This window comes from Lotus japonicus, chromosome 1 (genome assembly GCF_012489685.1).
Source record: "Lotus japonicus ecotype B-129 chromosome 1, LjGifu_v1.2".
NCBI classification, from domain to species: Eukaryota; Viridiplantae; Streptophyta; class Magnoliopsida; order Fabales; family Fabaceae; genus Lotus; species Lotus japonicus.
Window position 1 is genome coordinate 37,238,607 of NC_080041.1, and position 17,652 is coordinate 37,256,258.

General features: G+C 37.1%; 1 protein-coding gene across 2 annotated transcripts; it reads left to right on the forward strand.

The window, feature by feature from the left end:
* Positions 1 to 5,523: 5,523 nt before the first annotated feature.
* On the forward strand, positions 5,524 to 17,409 carry LOC130734607 (uncharacterized). Of its 2 annotated transcripts, XM_057587096.1 has the most exons (9): positions 5,527 to 5,777; positions 8,082 to 8,454; positions 8,636 to 11,247; positions 11,372 to 11,493; positions 11,875 to 13,632; positions 13,869 to 13,917; positions 13,999 to 14,246; positions 14,357 to 14,458; positions 16,722 to 17,409. In XM_057587096.1, exons 2-9 carry the CDS (start codon positions 8,265 to 8,267, stop codon positions 16,951 to 16,953), a joined length of 5,313 nt encoding a protein of 1,770 aa, XP_057443079.1. In that variant the 5' UTR covers positions 5,527 to 5,777; positions 8,082 to 8,264; the 3' UTR covers positions 16,954 to 17,409. The 2 variants fall into 2 exon arrangements, with proteins under 2 accessions (XP_057443080.1, XP_057443079.1); XM_057587097.1 differs by lacking the exons at positions 14,357 to 14,458; positions 16,722 to 17,409 and having other exon boundaries at positions 5,524 to 5,777; positions 11,875 to 13,684; positions 13,999 to 14,062.
* The last annotated feature ends 243 nt before the right edge of the window (positions 17,410 to 17,652 follow it).

Consider the following 17,652-nt stretch of genomic DNA (forward strand, 5'->3'; position numbering starts at 1 on the left):
CTTCTATAAAGTCCATGCACTTTATGCTTTTCTTTCTCTCTTTACCTTTCCTCAGATTTTTTCTCTTCATTTCCCCTCTTCATATGAAAATATATGGCTGAAGAAATTAGTTTAGTGATTACTTGATGATGCTATTGATGACTTGTGTTATTGGTCTCCTTACATTCGTGAAATTTTAGAACATTTAGAATATATGTTTGGCCTTGTTTGGCTTTTGGGCTATACACTGTCCTTTCTTGAATCATGTCATAGATGTTTAGAACATCCATGACATGATTAAAGAACTTATTAAAGATGCCTAACCTAGTGTTATCATAACATTCTAGTAAGAGTATTGAGAGCTTTCTCTTTCCATTAGCTTATTCTTTTTGTTATTTGTCATGTGATAGATTGGGTAAGCATGGATCGGAAATGGATGTTTGACAATCGTTTGACAGAGGAATATGAGAACGGAGTGAAAGAGTTTGTTAGGTTTGCTGTTGAGCATCAGAAGAACCTAATAGAATTGTATGCCCTTGCTTAAAATGTTGTTATGGAAGGAGAATTAGTGCAACTATGTTGGAAGAACATTTAGTTGATTTTTGTAAAGTTTGCTATTCTGTTTGCTGGGACTATATATGAATTTGATACTTTAATGTATCCTTGAATTCTATTTGAATATATTTTATCATCAATTTTCTTAATATTGAAGTTGATTAATTATTTTCGAATATTTTTCATCCTAAATAATGATTAGTACCCCTTTCCAACACTTTTTATTTTAAATTTTAAACGTTGTAGTATCTAATCATTTTTAAAGGCTTTTCAAATACAAAAGCGTTTTAAAACGTCTCATGTTAAAACACCTTTTATAAGCCTCAAAAGCGTTGTAAGGAAGTTATAGCGGCTAGAGTTAAAGCGCTTGCTCAGCAAAAAAGCGTTTTTTTCGGGCATAGTGAATAGAAGGGAGATTCAGTTGGCATTTTATTTCCTCTTGAGTCATCATAAAATAAACACGTACAAGGGAAGGAAGATGTGTCTAAAGAAAGATCTAGATGCTCACTTGGTTGTGATATGCTTTTGTTGTAGAAAATCTAGAATAATCTAGAAAGACACGATTTCCAGCACAAGTACAATTCTGATGTGGCAGATGATCTTGCAATTCATCCCAAATTGACTTGAGCTTGGTGCAGGATTGACTCACAAGGGTGTTCTTTTGATGAAGCATCATCATTTCTTTCTTCACTTGGAAGATGCTGCATTGTTAGGTTCGTGAAAATGTTCACGCGGATCCAGCTAAATCTCTCAAGCAGAGGAACAATAAATGATATTCTAACCAATCTCCTTTGAAACATAGTTCATGATCAAAGACGAGACGATGTGATCATTGTGAATCCAGGATTGCAAAGCTGGATCGACGTCTTCTGAGTGTGGAAATTCGCCATTGATGAACCCTATATTAGTTTTTAGACTTAATGCGATGATAATACCATGATCTTAGGAATTGTAATTTTCCTCGGTAAGGGGTTGCGAAAGCAGAACAAGGCCAAGGTTATTAGAGTGATGAAGGTAAAAGAGATGAGCATGATCCTCCATCAATGATGCAAAGAAAGTCGAAAAATCAACAGAAATTGAAGTCGAAATCCGCAGAAAACGATGAAACCACAAATGAAATCGACAAAGATCGATGCAATTGACAGATAAAAAATCTCTGTAAAAGGTCCTCAAGAGAATTGATGATACTTGAGCAGAGGAACATGATTGAAGCAGAAAATGATGCGGGAAAGCTATCAAGAAAATGAGAGAAAAACCAGCTCATAGGGAAGAAAATTTTCTACTATTGGTATGTTTAGTCGGGCGGCAGCCGTTAGCTCACCTATTTTTAGTTATATACACAAAAGACAAGGCCAAAACATCTGTGGCAGGCGTGCGACCCATCAACCGACTAGCAATGGGGGAGAAAAAATAGCATGTCGCAACACTTGATTCAAGGCGTTAGTAAAACATTGTCGTATGTTCCAAAAACAAAAGCCCCTTAGCGCCCTGAGACAGGAGTGGGGGACACCCTACGCGCAGGCAACAGTAGCGCCGGCTCTACGAAGTCATAATCGAATCTTTGTGTTGACTTTCCCAATTCATGAATACATATATATATATATATATATATATCTATATATGAGTGTGTATCAAGTGAGAGTAATGTTTATTATGAGAGATGAAAGCATCAAATCGTGACCATACAATTATAAATGTATGGTCGAGATTTAATGTCATTTAATGATCATGTGACTTTTTTAAAACATCATATGACTTTATGTTTTAATCCTGATCATTCATGTTAGATTTACTGGTCACGATTTGATACTCTCAACTCCCACAATAAACATTCCTCTCACTTGATACACCTGATATATATATATATATATATATATATATATATGGTTAATCGCTCACCAACCTCTAACTATCTCTTATCTAACTTACGTAACTTAAAATCAAACTCTAACTAAATCTGTTAGATAAACTAGCTACTCCTATTTTCTTTTACAAGACAAGGGACATTTTTATCAAAAGGAAATATTTTTAATGCTAACTTACTCCTTCATAAAATATGGTGAGAGTAAGTTAGCAAACATATATATATATATAGAAAACATGTGATATATATATATATATATATATATATATATATTTGTTTACAACTAGTTAATCATATATCACATGTTTTCATCGGTGATTCAGTTAAACCGTGGTTCACTTTCTATTAAATGAATGTGAGCCTTTGGATATAATACTTTTAAAATAAAGGGTCCAGATTGATTGATGTTAAACATTCCCATTTACCAAAACCCCCTTTCTTTTATCCCCTACTCCACCACCACAAGTCCCCTCCATCACCGCCTCCACCCTTAGGCACAACCGGCATGTCGTCACCACGTTCACCCGCAGTGCCACTGCCACCACCAACACCTTCAAGGCGCAACCACCACCACCATATTAGTCATCACATCCTGAACTTCGGCACCGTCAAATCCACCATGTTGGAGATGGAGTTAGCCACGGTCATCACGAAACCTTCCCCTCCACTCACACTAAAGCCACCCCCAACAACCAAATCCTCCACCCAAAGCCACCCATCCAAAAAACCATATTCAAAATCACATGAATTCAATAGCAAAACCTAGATCCAGAATCGCATGGCTTCAACAGCAAAACCTAGATCCAAAAAAAATCTCTAGTACAAAACAAAAATATTTAAATATGTAAAGGTTGAAGCTTTTTTGTGCTTTGAGCCTCATCCTCTCATGTTGACCGTCAATGAAGCTCAAATAGAACGTGGCTGGAGAAGATGCTCGAGAAATATGGCTCTCATGGTGGCACCTAGAAAGAAAATTTGGAAGAAAAATAAGAGGGGAAGAAAGAAGCTAGAAGGAATGGGAACAAACCAGTGATGCACTATTGACGCCGACAGAATTGTGGATCTGTGAGAAGAATTTTTTCAGCGCTGTTTTTCCGGCGGTGGCTAGGTGGTCAGCACCGCAGCGGACAGCAGTTGCAGGAGAAAGAGAAAAAAAAGATGAAAGCAGAGAGGCAGAGATGATGGAAGGAGAAAGTTGGAAATTTTTGTCTTATCAATATGCAGGTTGAACTGAACCACCATGGTTTACTTTTGAACTATCCCACCGAAGATGCAATCGTTTTAATCCGAGACAGGTGTACCTTAGGGGTGGGTAGGGGCACTTGCCCCACAACAATTTAACTTTTCTCACATACAATAGTATTGTTATTAAATATAATATATTTATTTTTTATCATTCATCCCAAAGAGCTTCAGCTCATTACATAATTTACATTACTCGTTTAAGTTTTACACTCTAACACATTTACAGATTTACTTCGACCTTGTAGCCATCATTCTCCCTCACGCTGAACTCTAAAGCAGCCTTTTGTTCTTGGCTTATATGGAGTTTCTATATATATATATATATATTTATAATTTTTCACTTTTTAGAATAAATTTCATGCATATTTCAAAATAATATTTTTTTATTTTGAATCCAATTGAGATAGAGTTGGTTTCGTTCGGGTCCAGAAGCAAAAATCAGAAAATTCGAACGAATCCATACCGAATATATTTGATTGTTTTAAGTAGTGAGTAATGTTAGTAAATTAGTTATTTCACCACCAGAGTTTGAACTCTGACCCTTTCACCCTTCAATCCCTTCCAACCCTTATGTCTCTAGATCTTATCACTTGAGCTAACCCTCAGTGACCCGAACATATTTGGTGTGAGGTAAACAATGTTATTTATAATATGAAAAGTACTAAATATGCTAAGGAATATTTTGAGACACATTACAAGATATAATAATAATAAAAAAATATCTTGTAAGATATTATGCTTATTTATCTCTAACAGATTAATTCGAGCATTTAAGCACCTTAAATCTGAATCAACCCCGGTCTGATTACACCCTTAATTGCTAGCAACATGGAGTAACTCATATGTACTGTTAAAAACTCATGCAAATTTAAGGCTTTTTTTAATTTCACTTTTTAGAATAAATTTCATGCATATTTCAAAATATTTTTTCATTTCAAATCCAACCACCCGAACCAAATTAATCCAATTGAGATCGGGTTGGTGTGGATCGGGTCCAAAAGAAAAAATCAGAAAATTTGAACCAACTCAGACCGAACATATGTTAGTAAATTAGTTTCTTCACCAAGGTTTGAACCATGACTCCTTCACCCTTCAATTCCTCCAAACTCGGTGGGGCGTTTGGTACAAGGTTGGAAAATTCATTCCCTGGGAATGTGGAGGTAGAGAATCATATTCTCGTATTTGTTATAAAGTTGAAAATTGGATGCCCGGGCATAAAACATTCCCGGGAATAGCATAACTTCCATAACTTTCGTTATTTGATTCCCATGAAATGGGTTGAGAATCTTGCATTCCCATGGGAAAGTGAATGTAACTTCCCACCACTCACAAATTCTATCATATTTTTTTTATCATTTTGAATTTTTAAATTAAATAAAATTTAGAAATTTTCCTGGAAATTCTAAATTCTAACCAAACACACCTTAAGTCTTACCCAGGAATGATATTTCCAACAATCAAACTCTCAGAAATATTATTCCTGGGAATGTATTTCCCAACCTTCTACCGAAGGCTTAGCTCTTACCTCTTGAGCTAATCATCGGAAATTCTAACATATTTAATTGATTCGAATAATTAAGCACCGTAAATCTAAATAAACCAGATCTGATTACATCCCTATTTCTAATTTCTGGCAACTTGTAGTTACTCAAATTTATGTTTAAAAAAAATAAAACTCAAATTTACCGTTAAAAACTCACGCAAAATTAAGGCATATTTATTTAACGATAATGAGTTAAAAAAAAAAACGGTAATGAAATGAAGAAGAAGAACAACGCCACTAAAGGTGGTCCCACCAGTCTTGAAGCCACATGTCACAACCCAATTGGCTATCGACCTGATTTTTGCAGTTACCGACTTTACCCCCCAACAACTCTTCTCACACCGTCTTCCCCTTTGAAACGCTTCCGAAATTGCGAAGACGGTTCAGCCTCGGATCCGAAGCACCAGCTTCCGCCACCGAACCTGGGTCGCTTCTGTTCGTTCAAACTTCAAAGTTTCACACTCCAATTCGATCACTTCATCTCTCTCATTCCCAGCGAACTCGAACGAACGAACGAACGAACTCACCTCTGCAAACCCTAACGCGCTTCTGAGGAAGGATCAGCTTCAATGGAGCATTCTCAATGCCACTGTGAGTTCGAAAACCCTACCATCTTCTATCTTTCTATCTCTGGAAATGCCTCGTTTTAGAAACGCGTGTGTGCAATTGTGGTAGCTTGTGGTATTGTCGATTTCAATGCTGCTATTTGCGAGATGGAATTTCGCACGCGCTCTCGATCTCGTGTGTTTTGGCAGGAGAATTGTGCTTGAGTGATTGTGTTTTGTTGAGAAGAATTGAGAAAGAAAAGTTTGGGGTGAATCGTGTGTGTTTGGTTAGATTTTGACGAGGATTTGTTTGGATAGGGAATTCAGTTTGGAATACTCTGTGATTGTGATCAATTCTGTTTTTTCGATTTCTTTTGTGTTGAAATGAAATCGAAAAATGGATAAGGGGGCGAAAATTTAACACATTAAGCAAAATTAAAAATCACTAGTTGAAAGAAACAATGCATGTAGAAAGTATAGTATTGAGTATTTAGGGGGGGAGGTAACATCTGAATACTGTTATATTAAGAAATTAATTTCACTTGGTGCGACTGCGACTGCCCCCTTAATTACCAAAGTGGGTGTCCCTGAGGATATATTCATCGGGTATGGTTCCGCACTTCCGCCTCAAAATTATGAATTTGAAATAGTACAATTAGAGGTGGAGATTTTGGAATCCCTGCTTGCGCCTCTCTCTCTCTGTCATTTGGGCAAATTGTGTTGTTCCCTGTTTTCAAATATACTGAGAATGGCCCAGTCAATACCTCAAATGGTACAAAGTGACTGCTGCATGAACCTAATGAAATATCATATAATATTTTCAACTTGTACTCGGTTATAAGTTTTCCTTAGCTTCATTGAAGTCTGGACTCAGGAGACCTGGACAAGTTTTGCTGAATTCTGACTTCAGTGCACTCTGTAATCATTAACATCTTGAGTAAAATGAATAAACTATAATTCTATTCTATACACACATGCATATACAAGGAGTCAGAAATATGTTGTAATTTTTAACGTATCTTTCATTTTCTTGTAGTTGTACTGACAAACTGAGTCATGTAAGTAATTCAATTAATTATAGGCTAGTTAATACAAATATGTTTTTTACTTAAAAAAAAAACTTCTTTTGGTTGCCATATGATGGGTTCTTGTGAAGAATGTCTTCTTTTATCTGTAGTAAAGGTATAAGTGTACATGCAGTACCAAGGTGAAAATTTTGGGACTACAGATGATTTGAGGTTTTATTAACTGGTTATGAGTTTGCAACAAAGTGTACATTTGATTTTTCTATTTCAAGAATAACTGCCACTTACCACAATTGTGGTGTATTTACCGACTTTCTCAAGGATAGTAAATTGCATTGGGGTTTTAGGATGACACAGATAATAGGATTGAATACCTACTATAATAACACCGGTTTCCAACTAGAGGAGCAAAAGCTGCATGTATTCTTTCAGTGCCCCAAACATACCAATATTAGTGGCGATGGAACGTAAATGTAACACCTCTTTTAAGCAACTATTTCAGTGTTCCCAGAGCTCCCTGTAAGGCTTGTTGTAAGACTTGCTCTTTGACCTGAATAATCACTCTTTGTTATCCAAAATGAATGGTTTCATGTAGTGCAGGCAAAATAGAAACATTGCAGTTGGATTCTCCTCCCATGTCTGAATAACCATTGTTTTTCCATGACATAAACATGCAGGAAATATCTTTATGATTTTGTATTTCTTATTACTTTGTGTGTTTCATACTTCAGATTTCTGTATGTTTGATTTGGAATTTGTTTCAGCGTGCTTCATATTTTTACCATTTTGATCCTTCACTTGAACCACTCCTTACCCTTAGCATAAACTTTAAAAGGACGAGGCCAAATATGTTTTAGTTATTTCCATATTTGTGACTGAGTTGGCACTGTATTTATCAACTATGTTTGGGGATATTGAAATTAGGCTTGCTATGAAAAAAAAAATTAAAGGTTGCTATTGATTAGGGTATGTCAGTTGGCAACATCACATGACATGATATGATTATCAATTATCCTACAATGTTCCTTTTTCGAAAGCTAATTTTGCTTCTTATATAGCTGGCTTGTGAGTCATGTTTGGATATCACTGTAGTGCAAAATTCTCAATACTCTTTTTCTGCATTAAGGTCATTGTGGTTTAGTGGTATAAACCTTTTCTTTTGTTAGTCAGAACAAAACTATGCTGCAAATGACATGATGAATTTGATTAATAGAGCTCTGATATGACATTTGTGTGATATGTCTGTTAATGTTATTGTGTTCCTGTCATATCTTTTCAGTGTCATTCTGGTAGTTAATTTATACCCAATGGATTTATACTTGCAGGATATTTTAATAATTTCCAGGGTTCAATGGTAGTTGCTCAGAGGTGTGGTTTTGGACAACATCATATTTGGAGAAACTTTTATTGATCTTCCTGGTATGTAGGTTGTCAAAATCTTTGTTCCTTGATCAACTAGACCTTCTTTCAGATCGTTGTCTGCTGAAAATTTGTGGGCTGGTTAATCTATGCCGGGAAACGAAGTAGGAGACAGGGTTCATAATTTTTTTGGTCAAGGGAACTTGTCCCAGGGACAGGATCATTCATTGGCTGTTGATGGGAACTGGCAAGGACTAAGCAATAATTTGTGGGTTGGTAGCCAGAGACCGCCTAGTGTGCCGTTTATTTCCAATTTGAACTTTAATCAACAACAATCAGGTAGAAATTCTATGTACTTTGTTTTAATTTTTTTGTAATTCTTATCAATGATAGTTTTTACAATTGTAATTATCCACTTTTTATTTCAGTTTTAAATAAGTAAAACTTTGATTTTGAAGGCTAACTTTGTTTTAGGTTGTCTTTATTAATTACTAATTAGACTACCTTTCCTGTCACAAAGATACTGAGCAGGGATACACAAGCTCTCCACATTTCATACATGGTTTGAACATAACACAATCAAATTTGAGGCCTGAGTCTGGCAATCAGCTGCAAAACCAACAAAGAGTCGTGAATGGCTATCTGCAGGGACAACAGGTTTTCCAGACTAGGCAAAATGGAGCTAACATTTTTGGAGTGGATACAGAATCTGATAGGAACTCTCTATCAAGAGGAATACCACTGCTAGAGTCACAAGGGAGTGGTGTTGAACTCTATAAGAAAAGCTTGGCTAGGAACGATGCGGCTGAATCTCCTGTCAATTTTGATTTTTTTGGAGGTCAACAAATAAGTGGTCGCTATAATGGAATGCTTCAACCTTTACCTAGACAGCAGTCAGGAATAAATGAAATGCATCTATTACAGCAGCATGTGGTACTTAACCAGATGCAAGAACTTAAGAGGCAGCAACAATATCATCAGCTAGAACCAAAGCAGCAGAATTCTATTACTCCAGCTTCCTCCATTTCAAATCAGACCATTGCAAGCCATTCTGCATCGCTGATTAATGGCATTCCCATTAATGAGGCATCTAACTTTATTTGGCAGCCTGAAGTTATACCGTCTAATTCAAATTGGCTCCAGGGTGGTGCATCACCAATTATGCATGGGTCCTCTAATGGACTTATGTTGTCTCCTGAACAAGGACAGACAATGCGCTTGATGGGTTTGGTTCCTAATCAGGGAGATCAATCTCTTTATGGGGTTCCAATTTCTGGTTCAAGAGGTACTCCTAGCATGTATTCTCATGTCCAAGCAGACAGGCCGGCAGTGCCTCAGGTTTCTATTCCACGCCAATATTCTCATGTTCATGGGGACAAATCTGTGCTGCAACACATATCAGCCAATAGTAATTCATTTCCTGCTCATCAATATACTGCATTTTCAGACCAAATTAACACAAATGATGGAACTTCAGTTTCAAAACAGAGTATTCTAGGAAAGAGCATGTTTGGTTCTACTGCTCATGGTATAAATAGTAGGCTGAATATGGAGAACTTGCAGCAAGTAAGTTCTGAGCAAAACATTGTACCAGTGCAAGAATTCAATGGGAGGCAAGAACTAGCTGGATCTTCAGAGACATTGCAGAACATGATGGTAGCGCAGACACCTCCTTCACAGCATCTGGCTACCCTAGATCCAGCTGAAGAGAAGATATTGTTTGGTTCAGAAGACAGCATGTGGGATGGATTTGGTAGGAACTCAGGAGGTTTCAGTATGATGGATGGTACAGATAATTTTAGTGAATTTCCATCTATTCAGAGTGGGAGTTGGAGTGCGCTTATGCAATCTGCTGTAGCAGAAACTTCTAGTAGTGGCATTGGCGGACAGGAGGAGTGGAGTGGTCTAAGTTTCCAGAATATTGGACCATCATCTGGAAATGAGCATCCTTCAACTACTGATAGCCGCAAACAGCAATCAGCTTGGGCTGACAATTATTTGCAATCAGCTTCCAATATGAATTCAAGATCTTTTCTTCGGTCTAGTGATGTTAGTAGGCCAAATACCACTGAACACAATTTTGGTGTTTCTGGATTTCGTCAGTCAGGTCCCGATACTTCACGGGAACAGCATGACAGGTTACAGACTGATTCTAAGCGACCAATTCCACAGTTTTTAGAAAGAGGAGAATGGTTAGAATGCAGTCCTCAGCAAAAACAACTTGCTGAAGGGAGTCATATATATAGAAATGATGCTAACCGTTCAGTTTTAGAAAAAAATGAAAAGGTTATATCAGGTTCTTGGACCCATCAACAGACTGTATCATCTTGTAATAGTAGTGGTGATCCATTCAATAAATCTAATGGCTGGGATGTTATGAAATCAGCCCCATTTGATACTACTTCTACTTTTGAAATCCATGAAAATGAAAACTCACCACAGGCCCACCATGAGAAATCCATGCACGACGAAATGGGCCAGGTTCATGCTATGTGGGAGCCTGATTCTGATACTAACTCATCTGTTGGGTTGGAACATGTTAACTCTGCTGGTAACATGCAAGTTTGTGGTGAAGATTCTGGTATGAGTGGTTCATTACCAAATTCAGGCACTGAATGGTTCAGCCGGCAAAGCAGCAAGAAACTTCCTAATGTTGATGTATGGAGAGATTCAGATTCTGTAGGTAGCTATAGAAGAAATGAAGGTCCAGTAAAATATGACCATCATATCGAGAACCCTCTTATATTGGAATCATCAAAGAATGGAAAAGTAGAAGGTGCACATGGTATGGAAAACTTCAACCAAAAAGCTAAATCAGCAGATGGTGTAAGCTCGAATCCTTCCCACCCTAGAGCTGGTGGTGTGAGAGAAAATACCAATTTTGATAGCAATGAGTTGCGTATTACAAATTTATCTGATGAGGGAAATCGAAGACCTCCCCTAACTCGTAAGTTTCAGTATCATCCAATGGGAGATCTGGGTACTGAAGTGGAACCTTATGGAAACCAACATGTCATAAATTCACAGCATATGCCCCTTACACACTTTGGGGGAGATAATGGTCAGGACCAAAGTTATCTGGGACAGTCAAAGTATGGCCATTATGACAGGAGTTATAGTGAAATGGAGAAGGTAATTTGTAACTTACCTGTTTTATACTTTTATGTGTTAATTGCTCAAGATTTACGCTGTCTTGGAGAGTCGAAATTGGTTTATATCCTTTAAAATGTGAGCGAAGTGTACACCTGATTTTCAGGGTGAAAAAAGCTTGGATAATAATGCTTCAAAAATCATAGTCCCTGGTTATCTGCCCAAAACAATGAACTCATTGGATAAAAGTTTTGGTAATTATGCCTTACAGAGGTTGGCTTCACCCAGGTAGTTGAATTTCAAAATTTTCTTCTTGCTTCAGTTTTTACTTTTTAATGTATGAATTTAGTGCCATTGCTGGACACTTCTTATTGTCGAAATATTCTGCTTTCTGTAATCATAAGTAACCATAACATGCATTTTTACTTCTTCATTTGCTTAACTTCTGGTCCAATTGGCACTTATACTTGTATTCATTTTTCTCGTTCTTTCCTTCTCGTACTGTATACTCTTGCATGACTTACTTAATGACCCTAGCTCAATTGTTTGCTTCAATCTGTTAAATATATTGTATTCAAAATATTCTTGTACGTCTTCATAAAGTGGATCAGTCAAGGAGGCATGACATTGAAACAAACACCAGTCCTTCTGACACCATTTTTCTTCCAGGGCGCCTGAAACTGAATCCTCTGATGGATCTGCTGTACATAATCAGTGGAATCAAAGTTCTTCATCTCAGGGATTTGGCTTACAATTAGCTCCTCCTACTCAACGGCTTCCTGTGGTATCTTCTCGTGGCTTATCAGAGACAGTTCTTCCTACACCAAATGTGTCTGATACAGCAGATAAGGGCCATGCAGGGTTGGCTACTAATCAGACTTTTCCTTCGCAGGAGCCTTCTCATTGGGAGCTTAAGAATAGTATTTCTAGTACCACAGGACAAATTTTTGACAAGGCCTCCCAGTACAGTGCGCTAGGAAAAATTCCACAGGATTTTACATCTGGCTTTCCTTTCTCCAGGACCCATACTCAGAATCAGAATGTTACACATCTTGGTGGACAAGTAGCAAATACTCAGTCTGCTAATACAACTCTTATTGATAGCTGTGTTTCTGGGAATCAGATAGATGAATTTTGTGAAAGAGCTCAAACTAGTCAATCTGAAACGGCATCTGCTCAGGACATGTCCCAGCTGAGTGGTATCAACCTAATTCGTCGTAGAGATCTTACCATCCGACATTTGGCAACTGAGGCAGGCAGTCAGCCTTCGGTTACATTTAGTGCATCTTTGCATGATGCCCCTTCAAAAGCCACACACAATGTATGGACCAGCATTTCTACCAAGCAGCATCCAAATGCTTCAAAGATTCCATTGCAGTCTCAACAAATTAATGATTGTGAAATGGCAACGGGCTCAAATAAGCCAGGTGATAAAGGTTCAGAGAAAGATGGTAATGACCTTTCAGGCATTGGTTCTAGTTATGCTTACTCCAATAGTTCTGTGGGAAATTTGCTCAAAGAAAGCTCCTGGCAACAGAGATTTTCTGATAGTGTTGTTACTGCTGAAGATGCTGCTGGTGCGGCTTCACACCTGAAGGAATCTGCAATGGTATGTATGTCTGATTCATCTCAACCTACCTCAGCTGCTGCCTCCAGGGACATTCAAGCTTTTGGTCAGTCTTTAAGACCAAACAATGTTTTGAATCATAATTCTCCCTTGTTGGGTCAAGTTCAATCCATGAGAAATGTGGGGATTGATCCTAGTAATCGGGATGCCAAGAGAATGAAAGTTTCAGATAATTTGGTGGACAAACAGCAGGTAGATTCCAACCATGGATATGATAATGCGGTCAAAGATGTGTCTGAAAATAAATCTTCTATCCTGTCATCAGATCCTAGTATGACAAGCTTTTTGTCAAAGCTACATGATGGACATAACACAAATGTGACTTCTCAAGAGGTGGTTGGATATGGTCAGAATAATGCACCTAGTGCTTCTAATAGTAATAAAACAATTTCTGTCAGAAGAAATCATTCTCTGGTAAATCCTCAAATGGCACCATCATGGTTTGAGCAATATGGAACTTTTAAAAATGGTAAGATATTGCCGATGTATGATGTACGGAAGATGACTGCTGCTAAGATTTTGGACCATCCTTTTACTGTACCAAACCAGTCAGATAGTTTGCATTTGCAAAATTCAGTAGAGCAAGTTAAGAGTTTGAGTGATGCTCAACTTCTTAGCGCTAGTCAAAGTACAATACCTGCTTCAGTTGCAAGTGAGAATGAACATTATGAGCTATCGACTCCTCCAGTTGAACATGATTTGCTTATTATGAGACCAAGGAAGCGTAAAAGTGCCACTTCTGAACTACTGCCATGGCATAAGGAACTGACACAGGGTACTAAGAGGCTTCGAGATCTCAGGTGGTTGAGAAAACTAAGTGACTTTATGTACTTATTTTCTGTTGCTGCTAATGTGAGTTTAGGAAAAGATCATGTGTCTTTCGCTGATTGATACTATGTTTTTTCAATTGTTTGGAAAGAAAATGCCTAGTATTTTTCCCGTGTCAGGGTGATTCAATTTTAATCTATGATTTTATGTTCATCAATATATTAAATATATATTTTTCTCCTAATATAAATTCTGTATTGTTTGGCAGTGAGGCGGAATTAGTGTGGGCCCAAACTGCAAATAGATTGATTGAGAAGGTTTGTTTCTAATAAATCAGTTTACACTCATGAATCTATAAATTCTTTAATTAATGAGTTCGCTTAACTCTATATTTTTAGGTTGAATGCACTACTGAGGTAATTCAAGATCTGCCAGCAATGGTGAAGTCAAGAAGAAGACTTGTGTTGACTACACAGCTTATGCAGCAACTACTAAGCCCTCCTCCAGCCGCAGTTCTGATGGCAGATGTGAAGTTGCATCATAAAAGTGTGGTTTACTCTGTTTCCAGATTAACATTAGGAGAAGCATGTAGTTCAATCTCATGGTCTGGATGCGATAAACTGTTGCCTCCTGGCAGCAAAAACCTGTAAGAATTTTCTTTTGAATGCCTCATAATGATTTTCACACACACACACACACACACACACACACACTGATTCATATAACAACGGGATTTTTTTGGTGATATGTCTGTAGACTGCCAGAGAAAAATAAATCATCTGACAAAGTTGATCGTTGCATTTTGAAAGTTATGGACCTTGTTGATAGAACAAGTAAGGTGGAAGATGATATCTTAAGGTACATAATATTTAATTTTATACTTTGTATATTATTTTACTTTTTTATTTTCTTCTTGGATTTAGAAATTAGTTTCTAGGCTATACAAGTTACGAATTTCATACACAGGCTTATTTGTCTGTATGAATGCATGTGAACAAGTGCTTTGGAAATGAAATCTCAGGTCGACATAGATTTGTGAATATTTTTTTGTGTGGTATTTGGTAAACTGAAGTTGTTGAAATATGGCTTTTGACTTGGTTGGTTACCTTCTTGCTTCTCTAACTTTTTAGCTAATTGCCAATGGAACATACTACATTGATATACAGGCATTGCTTGTATAAGTGGTTTCACAGCAAATTTAGGTTGGATTTGGGGATTTTTTTTATGGATAGATCAAAAGTGTTCTTATTGTGGGTTAGAAGTTCTTGTTTTTTTATGTTGCTATTTAAGCTGTTTTGAAATGCTGAACTTAAATGGGTGATTATATAAATTATAGGGTTGCGGAAGTGGTTCCTTGATAGACATATTTGTATAACCCTCTGCATTGAGCAATTATAGATGCAACAAAGATATCAAACTGGGCTTATGAGATGGGATAGATCATAGATCCCCTTCTCTAATTCTCCCTTTTCCTAATGAAATTAAGACTAGGTGTCCATTAACAATAACAGTAATAGTAGCAGTTGTGAGACATCCAGCAATGTAATGTCTTTATCTAATGTCATTCTTGGAAGAACCTGATCACAGAAGCCTTAAATTGATCATAATCTCTCAGTCAAAGTTGAAAGCTAAACTGCTTTTGTTTTTGTAACACCTCATCATGTTCTAAATTTTGTTTTCTGCATCCAAGTCTCTGATTCGTGAAATGCTATCAGGATAAATATCCACTTCCAGCCTGAAAAAAAATATCTTTCTGATGAATCAATACAAGTTACTAACAAGACTAGTTGGTTGGTGTTCTTTATGATTATGTCCTTTTGATGTCGAAGTAATGAAATCATAGTCGTGCTAACACCATTTTTCTCGTTATTGCAAAATTTCTTAGACCCTTTGAAATGTCTTATTTATGAAATGCTGATGTGGGAAGAAAGCTACCGAGTTGGGCCTTGGAGTTCTTTCCATATACTCCTAACGGCACTTCAGCTCTCTATTTAGGGTGGTCTTACCAAGCAGCAAGTTTTGGCCTTAGAGATAGGTAATCAATCCTAGCCTCCAGTATAAGACCTACAGAAGTCTTCTCTGGTATAAGGAGAAGTAAGGAACTGTTATTTTTTCTACTATTGTTCCATTATCTATGAATCTCTTAAGAGCTCACCATTCTCTAGCTCCTCCTCCTTGGTAAGGTCTTTTCATCCCAGTGGCTATTCTGAAATAGCTTAGAGTTAGCATCTTCTTCCTTAACCCTTAAACTTCAAAGACTTTTGTCTCCAGCTGATCTTTTTCCTAGAGAAAATCCTCTTCAACATCATTTCAATTTTTGATTTTATTCCTTTGTGCTTCTGACTGTCCCTTCCAGTTCTAACTTGTCCCGGAATCAGCCGTGAAATATTTCCAATTTATGATCAAGGCCCCTGAAACACTCAGATTTATTATTAGTAGTTTGCAGTAGGTGGTACCATACTAAATATCATGTTTTTCTTTTTCTTTCGTATCTAACGTTTGTTTACCTTGTTACAATAATGAATTTGCTCAATTATTATGAAATAGTAGTATTCCCCTCTGCCTTTTTCTTTTGATTTTCTTATTAAGAACTTGATCTGACATGGTAATTGTAAAGGAACCAATTATCCCAAAAACTTAAGCTGTTACGTAAAAGTCACATGAATAGCTTTATATTATCATTTCTAACACGCCCCCTCACGCAAGAGTCCACTTGGGCTTGAAGTGTGGATAATGCACAGGCCCACCTACCATGTGCTGAAATTCCACATTTTATTAGAAAATGGGGGCGGCAAGGATCGAACTCTAGACCTTTTGGCCATAGAGGCTCTGATACTATGTCAAGGAACCAATTATCCCAAAAGCTTAAGCTGTTAGGTAAAGGTCACATGAATAGTTTTATATTATCATTTCTAACAGTAATGATAATATTTGTAATGCCCCGCATTCAGAGCATGTGGAAAATTTGGCCTTCTTCAAGTTTCCCTCTTATATGATTGCCTTCTACAGCTACTATCGTTATGTTATATTTCATTTCCCCGCTTCCATTTATCTTTGCATGTTAGCAACAACTTTGTTTTACTCAACTTATGTTAGGTCGTTTTTCATCTTGGTGATACAGATTGGATAGCAGAGCCTCAATTTTGGACTTGAGAGTGGAGTGTCAGGATTTAGAAAGATTTTCTGTCATCAATCGAATTGCAAAGTTCCATGGACGGGGACAAAATGATGGGGCGGAGACCTCATCATCCTCTGATGCAAGTGCTAATACTCAGAAACTACCCATGAAATATGTAACTGCAGTTCCATTGCCTAGGAATCTCCCTGACAGGGTACAATGTCTTTCACTTTGATAATTAATTAATTCATTTTTCCATCTTGAATAATTGTCTCCACGATCTCCCCGTTTCTAGTCCACTTCTTTCAACTTAGAGTAATGCACTTCATCTTCATAGAGTCATACACTGGAAATGTCGGAGAAGAATGGTAGATAGTCTCCACAACCACCGGAGGCTGTTAGATATTTGCCTTCTATACATGTATTTGTAGATCTTAATCTAGTTCTTTTGGCCTTTCCAGGTTCTAAGCTTTTTGTATATATCACAATTATATATGCAGTCAGTTAGGGTTTAACCATACCAAGTTTCTTCTGATTAATAGCATAGGTTTCTTTAGTCGGTCTTTTTTTTTTCATTATCAAATCAGTTTCTGGATGTTGTCATGTATAGTCCTTCCCATCGGGAAACCCATTTGGCAGGGATGTTATGAATCAAACAGTCAAGTGTAGGGCCTCTAAAAGGCTTGGTTTTCTTTTGGCATCTAAATAGTATTGTTGACACTATTTATATCTACAGTCAATACTGATATTTTTCAATAATCTCGGGTATAAATTGGTACTAGTAAATATCTAAGCTTTAGTTAAGGTCGCCATACAGAAAATTGCATTGGCTGTGGGTGTTTATTTAGTCATCGGTTGTTAATTTAACTGTTACTCAAAAGGGCAAGTTTTGGGGCTTCTCAAACAAGTCGAGGACTTTGATAGATTTGTTAGA

Excerpts from the sequence above, each read along its gene's own strand:
- LOC130734607 (XM_057587096.1), top strand. The coding sequence starts at position 8,265 with ATGCCGGGAAACGAAGTAGGAGACAGGGTTCATAATTTTTTTGGTCAA. Across the intron at positions 8,455-8,635 it reads CTTTAATCAACAACAATCAG|ATACTGAGCAGGGATACACA; the intron begins GTAGAAATTCTA and ends CCTGTCACAAAG. Across the intron at positions 13,633-13,868 it reads AAGAGGCTTCGAGATCTCAG|TGAGGCGGAATTAGTGTGGG; the intron begins GTGGTTGAGAAA and ends ATTGTTTGGCAG.